The following is an 8962-nucleotide window of genomic DNA, read 5'->3' as shown; positions in this document are numbered from 1 at the left end:
GGGCAGGAGAGTAAAGAACACGACGTGGAGACAGGTGTCCAAGCAGCCAGGTCCTGCTTTGTTCCTGTTAGCTCCCAGTCAGGAGCGCCTGTGTGGGAGAGACGAGGGCTTAGCCCTGCAAGAAACACCCCACAGTTTCCACTGGCTTCAAGACAGCAAGTCCTGTCTTTGCTTACTCATTATTTGTATAAAGGAAAAGAAGTAATTACGAAGGAATAAACATCTAAGACATCCTCTCAACAGCAAAAGCAAAAACACTACCAACAAAAAATCTGCCATGCAGAACTCCCTTGCTTAACTGAGCACAGGAACGGAGAAGTTGTGCAGCGGCACCTCGAGCAGAGAAATACCTGGGAGATGGTGGGTCACGGCGTGTCCAGCAGGCCGCAGTGACAGCAGACGCTGCACGAGTCGGGGAAAACTTCTGACAAGCCCCAGAGTTTCCCCAGGAAGAGTCCATCTATCATTGGCCGCCTTCAGGGGACCAGACAACATACCAAGGGGATTAACAGCTTAATCGCAGCTGATTCATATATGGGGACCTGCATTATTTATTTATTTATTTTACTACTAGGTCTTTCCTGTTACAGCCAGGGGAAACTGAGGCACAGAGCGGTGAGGTGACTTGTTCCACTGTTGTCTGTGGCAGAACAAAAAGCAGAAGGGAGCGTTGCTCGAGTCCTCTTACACACCTTTATTACTTCTGTGCTGTTTTAACAGAGGAGTTAGAGTTTGCTACTTGCATATCCCCGATTTTCTGGCTAAAATAATATATAGGTAGAGTCTGGTGTTCACATAGCCCCAATTTTTCTGGCTGTAAAACGAGGCGGTTTTTTCACCACAGGTAAAAGAGCTAGTGAGGCTGATTTACACACCTTCATTTCCCTGGAGCCTTTCATAGTTGCAGGGAGTTACGCGGGGACCAAAGCCAATGCATTGGACAAGCACTTTGCAAAGGTATTGCCGTTTTGCAGGTTTGCTTCCCTGGTCCCAGGCAGTTTAACCATGAAAACAGGATATGGTACAGCGGGCCAGACCTGATGCACCGCTTTATCAAAGCCCGTTGTCGTTAATCTCCTTTTTATGAATGGCAGGGAAGTGGCAGCCGTACACAAGGGTAAACAACTGTCGCAGCAGAGATGCTTTGAACTGCCCTGTTCCTTTGGGAAAGAGATTGAAGATAAAGCCGAATCCGGAAAGCATCAGCGATGGTGCACCGAGAGCCGCCCATCACCCCCACAGTTTCGGACCTTTCCGTCACTTTCTGCCCCGCTCACGCGGGGGCGGGCACCCCCCACACCTTTCCCCGTGCCGGGTGGCCCGGAGGGGGACCTGGGCGGGGGGGGATGTGTGTGATGTCCCCTCACCCGCACCGCACATCAGCCGCGACTCCGCCACATCTGGCCGCCGCGTCCCCGCCTTGCCCCGCCCCGCCGCGGGGCCGCATCTGCCGGCACATCTGGGCGGGCGCGGCCCCTCCCCGCGGGCACATCTGGCGGCCGCGGGGGGCGGCCCTCCGCCGGGGCGGGAGGAGCGGCGGGTCGGCGCAGTCCCGCCGCCGGCCGGGGCGGGCAGAGCCGGCGCGGCGCGGCGGGGAGAGGCGGCCCGATGGGGCGGCCGGCCGGCAGCCTGGCCCCGCTCCGGCTGCTTCTGCTCCTGGTGCTGGGGCACGCCTGGACCTACCGGGAGGAGCCACCGGACGGCGACAGGTGGGTGTCCCCACTCCTGTTTCTGTGCCTTTGCCCACCCCCACCCCCTTTTGCTTTTTTCTCTCTCTCTTTTTTTTTTTTTAAATAATCCCACTCCTCGCCTTGCAGGGAGGTTTGCTCAGAGAACAAAATCACCACCACCCGGTACCCCTGCCTTAAGCCCACGGGCGAGCTCACCACCTGCTTCAGGTGAGGGCCGCGGCCGCGGAGAGCGGTGGGAGGGGGCGCGGAGCCGCGGGACACACGCGTGGCCGAGGCTCGGGGCTCGCTGCCAGCGGGGACGGCGCCGCGCCGCCCCGGCGGGGGGCGTGCGGGGCACACACGCGTGATGGTGGCAGGCGCGGGGGCTGCGGCAGCGGCATCTGTTTGCCTCGCTGCTGCGCCACACTAACCCACCCCAGCACTTCTGCCATCCCACGCTGTGGGGAACGGAAAACTCGGTCACGTCCCTCAGGCGTGTGGCATCTCCCTTGGCAAGTCCCGCTGTTGCCCCAGCAAAAGGTTTTAGCAACTCTCCGCAATTCTCACCCCAGAGGCATCACTGGAGAGGGTGCGTGTGGTTTCGGTTGCTGCATCCTGGATGTCAGTCATTGATAAAGTGAGAGAGGCTTCCTCTGACCTGGATGTCTAGGGGTGCGTTGGAGCTACAGCTGCACCAGTCGCAGGATCATCAGTGAGATAACTGGACTCCTGCCACCAGAAAGACATTTACGTTTAGGTAGATGAATCATGCCCTCAGAATGAGTAACTTCTTCAGCAACCAGCTCTGGGGGAGACTTCAGCAGAGGCCTCTCAAATTAAGTAAGATGAATCCAACCCTGAGTTTTCGTTTTTCAGCTGTGTATTTGAGAAACATCATCTGTTTTCAGAAGAATTTTAAAGCTGTTTTAATGATGATGAATGTCCAGAACTCTTGACAGTAGATGTGCTTTTGGGGAAATATACACAAGAGTATGAGCACACACGTACCCCTTTTCTGATGTCCTTTGATTAGTCTCATCCCCACAGATGAGATGTTTCATCTACAAAAGATGCTTCTTTGTGGAGATGACTGTGCTCTGCCTCTGTGTGTATGTGTGCACGTGCCAGGGAGCACTTACGTATACCAAAAATGCGATAAGGCACATTGATGCTTGTGCAAAGTGTTACAGAGATTGTCCATTTCTTCCCAGAGCGTTTTCTGTTTGGCACGAACACCAGAGAGCTGCAGACGCACGGTGCAGCAGTCTTGTGCCTCGCTCACACGCTCGGGGCTGGTTCATGCCCTTCAGCAGCCACAGCCACCTGGGAAGGTGTCACGCCGCTGCCCAGTTCTCAGCAGTGCTAGCATCCTTACAGCCCCTGGGAAGGGCTGTGCAGGGATTAGAGACCACCCTTCCCTGCTCCCTTGATCTTCTCTCTCCTCTCCTCTCCCTGTGAAGGTGAGGCAGAGCCTACTTTTAAGTAGCTCTGTGGCACACAGCAGCATGCAACACTTTTTGGAGAGATGCAGCATGTAGGTTTTGCAGGGAAGGAGAGCACTTGGTTGAACCTCCACCATTTCTCTGGTTTGGGAGCAGAGGAATGGGGTGAACAAGGTTGTGCTGAGTGGAGAGTTACTGCAGGAGAAAGCCAGAGTAGGAGCTGCATAAAGCACCGCACACATAACTGTCCTGCTAGTAACTGTATGTCCCAAAATCCGTCCCCAGAAAGTGGATCTGCTTTGTGTGTAAATGGATGAGGACTCCACAGGCTCCACCAGCTGCTGCAGGCCACCATGCAAAGAAAGCAGGACTCTGTCTGGCTGCCAAGTCCCACTGGTACTTTCTTTCATCCTTGCTGAGGTATTTCTGACCTTTGGGCTCCAGTTGTGCCGAGCCCTCTCTCCCCAGCTCTTGCCCCGCACAATCCCAAGCAGTATTCACCATCCCAAACCAGCACAGACTGTGAATGAGTGTTTCCAAATAGCTGCATTTCTCCCTAGGTTGTTTTGGTTCATGTTTTCAGATCTTTTCTGTATCTGTGACAGCTAGGGCTGCCTTGCTTTAAAAAAAATATCAATTTCCATGTAATCATGTGTCTTCAAGGTCTAGCGTTTAGGGTCAGGTGAGGAGGGCTCCATACCCCGTTCTGCGAGCTCTCTTTCCTGATGTCCGTATGCACAAGAGCAGGGCAGCAGCTCCGAAACGGAGGCGTGCAGCTCAGCAGAGCAGCCTCGCACGGAGGACATACTCATGCTGCGGTGCGCTGCTGGTCCGGCCCCTCGGAGGTGTGCCACGCTCCGATGCGGACCACCAGTATCACCCACCTGTGATGAGGAGCCTTAGGGGAGGAGCAGCACCCCCATCGCTCCTGGTAGCAAGGTGTGCTTCCAGCCGGCACGTGGGATTAACCTCAGCAGAGCGTGTTTTCATTTAAGATTCATTAATATTTTGAGATTGAGGCTGTTAACAAGTGGACAGGATACTTGCAAGCGCTGACTAAGCCTGTGGTGCCTTAAGGTGAGTTTTGTTTCACAGGACATTCAGGTACTTTAGGATTCACTTTTCACATCTGGAATGACAGCAAACATTTAAAAAACTTCAGATGGACAGAAACTGAACTGTGGCTTTAGGAAATTTTCACTCCAGGTGTCTGAGAAACTTGGTTTTGGTGTTCTAATATTTATTCTTACAAAATGTCATTTTTTGTCTTCCTGACAGTTTTTCATAGTATTTCATAATGACAATAGTTCTGAATAATATAGTCATTCATATACATTGTTGGAGGGAGTTTAAAAGGATAGTTAATGTCAGCTACTATATACTATTAGCATACACACCTAATTCTTTTCTAGGTCAAAGTAGCTTTTGTGTAGAAATTAAACAAATTGACACAAAAAATTTATCTCATGTCATAGCATGTCAGGCATAACGCAACATGCACCACTACTAATGATCTGCTGTGCAATTAGCTAAATAAAAAAAAAAAAACAAACATTTGAAGTCAGATGTCAAAATTCCTGAGCAAAATTAGTTTTCCAAAGCATACATTCTTGACTGAAGAAATTTCATCCTTTTATTCCTCTTGCTGGAATTTTTCATGAAAATGAGCATGTTTGCAGAGCACTTCAATAAAAATAGCATCTTTTCATCACAAAAAAATATTTCTTGAAAATTATTTTTTTAACCAGATTTACTCATGAATAAAGATGAGCCAACTGGAGGGCCAAGCCAAAAGCGGGGCCAAGCACTGAGAATATATTGGCATTTTTCCCTGTGGTCATAGCAACCTTGTACATAATTAGATGTATTTTTCCTTTTTGAATGTGTGCAGTCTGGCCCTTGGCTTAGTTTGATTTGTATTTTTTTAGATGTTTTCTGTATTTATTTTCATAAGAGTACAGAAGATCAGATGCAAAAAGCAGTGGGAGCTTGTACAACAGCTTTTCAGTGCAAATCTCATTTAAACTCTTGTATGTAACTGCACAAAGAACCCAGTACTAATGGCTCCATCATGTAGGTACAGTGAATAAGTTCTGCAGATTTGTTGATAATGTTATAGTGAACTCCTACTGTATGCAAAATTCATCAAATTTGATGAAATTTGTGCCGTGTGAGACTATGAGGCCCCAACCACATGCTACTGTGGTCTCCAGCTATTTGAATGTGATGTTAACCTGTTTCACTCTCGGATAGACTTTTAAACAATTTGTTGGCATGTTAAATTACACGAATGTTGCTGCAGTTTTCTTCAGTGGTTCCTTGTGTTACCACTTGCATGTGGTAATTCAGTTTGTACATCTCAGCTGCAGCCCTTCTCATTACAGTCCCTCATTTATTTCCATGTTAAACGGTGCTACCGTACATCCCTTCTGTGGCCCAGAAGGAAAAGCAGCATGTGGAATAGGCATCCCCTTGCTTTACCCTGATCATGTAGCTGTGTTCCCGTAAGGGGGTGGTCGTGGTTATGTCACTTCCAAGTCCAGGAGGCTCAACATCTAATCTGGTACAATTTATCAATAAGAGTTGCTGCCTTTTTAAAATCCAGTAAAACTTGATCACCTAATTAATCGTGGTACATTAGGATTATATTATATTGGGTTAGAATTCAGAGAGTGTAATGACAATGGCTCAGAAAGACAATATACAGACTTAACAGAAACATTTGCTAGTGGGAAGCTGTTTGCCCATCACCAATTGTAGGAAGATTCAAGCATGAAACAGATGGGAAAAGGAGAATATTTGTATCCTCTGACTGTGCAAATCTCTTTGTCTACTAGACACTTAAATATTCTTGTAAATTGACTTGAAAGAAATAGTTTTAGTCTCTTTCAGAAATTTCTGATAAAAGTAAAGGGCTAAATTAAGGAAACCAGCATATGTGAATCAGGCAGATGAAGATTTGAACCTGGATCTGTGTAGCCTGGAAGAACACTTTAGCCATTGCCTTCAGGGGCAAAGGGAAAGGTTTTTTCTCCTTTTATTCAGCTGAAACTACTAGTCTAATTCCCTCTCAACTTGCAAATAAAACTGACTATATTAATTGATGAAACTGATTTTTTAAAACAAACAGACTATTGACCGGTGAAAGAAATTATCCATCTTATCCATTATCCACCTTTCACTGACATCATGGTGAACACTCTCTATTTCCTGCATCTTTCAGTGAAAGTGAAGCGTGCAGGTTCCTCAGGGAATGGATTATACCCTAATGCTGTGTGTTCAGTGACAGAGGCTGCTCCTGCTCCTCCCTTCTGCAGGAACAGCAGGAAGTAAAAGTTTCAAGCACTCTTATTAGAATAAGAGTGCTTGAAAGAATAGTCCTAGCTAATGGTGGTAAAATCTTTGTAAAAATGAGATAAATCTTTACATGTTATGTGTGCAAACAGGGCCGTGTTGTGGGGCTTAAATCTTGGCTTAGAACTTAATAACTTTTTTCCAGTATTTCACAAGCAAAAAGACTTTTAAATAGGATGAACACATTTCAATGTAGGTTGTCAGCTTCTTCATCTGATAATTAGCAGCTACAAGTATTTTAGAGACACTCCCTACATTTCAGGTTTTAAATTTTGCTGGGAAGGATTGCCTTACAGGTCACAACAAAAAGGCAATTCAAATGTATTGCAGAAGAGAATGTGTGTGCGCTTACACGCTGCTTAATTCTGATGCTAACCAGAGATCGCGTGCCTCAGAAAGCATTTCTTTTTACTCTCTTGAATGTTGCTATTGCTGGTGGAGGCGACTATTTTTGTAGGCTGTATCTTTTTGCACATTCTTAGAAGATAAAAGTAATTGCAAGTAAGTAGTATTGTAGCTGTTTCACAAAGAGCAGCACTTTCACTAATATGCCCTTGGGGACTATGTGCAATTCCTCGTTCCCAGATACTCAACAGGCATGTTGCGGAGCTTTCCAACAGGAAAAAAATTGCTATATACAATTTTGAAGCTTTGAGCTGGAGTAAGATTTGGATGACATTTTGTCATCTTATCTTCCGACTCTTGTTTTTAGAGGTTTCTTTTTTATTGTTGCCGTTGTGTTTCCTCTCTGAAGTTTTGCTGATCACTCCAGATTTCAGAGAATTGAAAGAGCCCTGATTGATATTATAATGTAACAGCATAAACAAGAAATTTATGTGATTAGTGCAAAGTACTGCTTAATCTCTAGTTATCTTGCAGGGAAATGCACTCCAGGGTGGAATTTTGCTGAAAATTTAAGAGAGGATATGATTTCGAATTTTGTTTTGGTTTTAGAAAACTAAACATACACAACAGCTGTAATTCCACAGCTGCCAAAGGAGTTTCTTTATGTTTCAAATAACTAACAATTCTTCTTTTGCACGTAGTTCAGTGGTCAAGTGCCACGAGCTGCTAACTCTGTGCATCACTCAGAGTAGATTGCCCATGTAGGTTGTGAGCGCTCCGGAACAGAGCTGCAGTGGTGCTTCTTGGTGATGGGGCTGAAAATGAGGAGAGTCAGAATCGATTGATTTATTTATGCTATGAAGAAACCTGCGGTATGCGAGTAGTATTGGGCCTTTTGCACGCCATATCAAACCATCATCATGAAAACTATGTATTCAGCAGCTGTGTGACATGGCACATCTGTGGAAGGAGTGCTGCTCTCCGAGTCTTGCTAGCACTAATTCTACTAAGTTGTTCACTGGCGTGGTGTTTATGAAGAGATGCCACAAACATTAAGTGCTTTCCTAGTTCAAAAGTTTTTGTTGTCTGTTTTATACAAATATGTATCTGTATAAAAAAAGTATTCCTGGAAATTGCCATCACTTTCATACGTACAAATAAATAAAATTTAGCTTCTATACACTGCTTTTCCACAAAACAGTGTATGCTACAACTATGCTAAGACATTTTCCCCGGCTTTCCTAGAACTTTTTGTCTCACTATTGCTTTGATTTTTAAGCATCACAGTTCTGAATGCAGTCAGTCCTTAGTTTGATTGGATTTCCTTTGCTGTTGTTGCCAAGGGAGCAGATTGCTCCCAGTTTCTGTGATATGTTGTGAATACCTGCTGGTTAAGGGTAGCACCAATGCCACACACGAGTCTGTAGGTTTCCACACAGCATTTGGGTGGCCATGACTTTCTGGGTCACTTTTCTGTCTCAGGTCCTAAGGCTACCGATCTTAATTCTTACTGGGTTAGGGACACTTGAGATCTCACCAGATGTGGATGTGGATGTTACTGACAAGAGGAAAGCTTCCTGCAGCAAAATGTGGTGCTGCTGTGGGTTTACTGTGCAGTGTCTCCTCAGTACAGCCACTTCACTCCAAAACGAACCAATTAATGATCTTTCCAAACATTGCATAATTACTGTGAGGGGTGCACTGAGGTAGGACGTGCTACAGTTAAAGGATGAGGTCTGGCAAATGGTTGTTCATGTAGTCCAGAAGTTTTTGATGTTCACATCAAAGCAGTTTGGAGAATTTTAAAACTGGCAAGCCAAGGGCTTTTTGATAAGTGCCCTCCTTGGTGATTTGATCGATAATGAAATCCAGGTGCACTGCATTATGGTTTTCATCTACAGAATATAGGGTTAAATACGAACTGACTTTCCTGGGCATGTCGTCTAGCACAGAGGCTCCAGACAAACAAAATAGTAGCCCCAGGGCCTCCTGTGGCTGATACAAAATATGTAATAAAAATAGGCTGCCAAAGGGAATATGACTTTTATAATTATCCTAAGTATTGTATATGCTCCCTAAGGTCAGGCTGCTTTGTCCTTAAAAAAGTGATTGCAGTCTCTCTTGCTAACAGCAGGACATTATTAATACTTG

At 46.0% G+C, this 8962-nt stretch overlaps 1 protein-coding gene across 1 annotated transcript in view; it reads left to right on the top strand.

Moving 5' to 3' along the window:
- Positions 1 to 1485: 1485 nt before the first annotated feature.
- CCBE1 (collagen and calcium binding EGF domains 1) overlaps positions 1486 to 8962 on the top strand; it is a gene marked incomplete at its 3' end in the record, with an annotated part of 102573 nt that continues 95096 nt past the window's right edge. Inside the window, exons 1-2 of the mRNA XM_082013070.1 lie at positions 1486 to 1709; positions 1818 to 1898. Of these exons, the coding sequence (XP_081869196.1) occupies positions 1609 to 1709; positions 1818 to 1898 (182 nt within the window). The 5' untranslated portion in view covers positions 1486 to 1608. The remainder of the gene's footprint in view (positions 1710 to 1817; positions 1899 to 8962) is intronic.

Source organism: Phaethon aethereus (genome assembly GCF_964289735.1).
Source record: "Phaethon aethereus genome assembly, chromosome: Z".
Lineage (NCBI taxonomy): Eukaryota > Metazoa > Chordata > Aves > Phaethontiformes > Phaethontidae > Phaethon > Phaethon aethereus.
The sequence above is the reverse complement of the archived record's forward strand: the minus strand, read 5'-3'. Positions and strand labels throughout refer to the sequence as shown.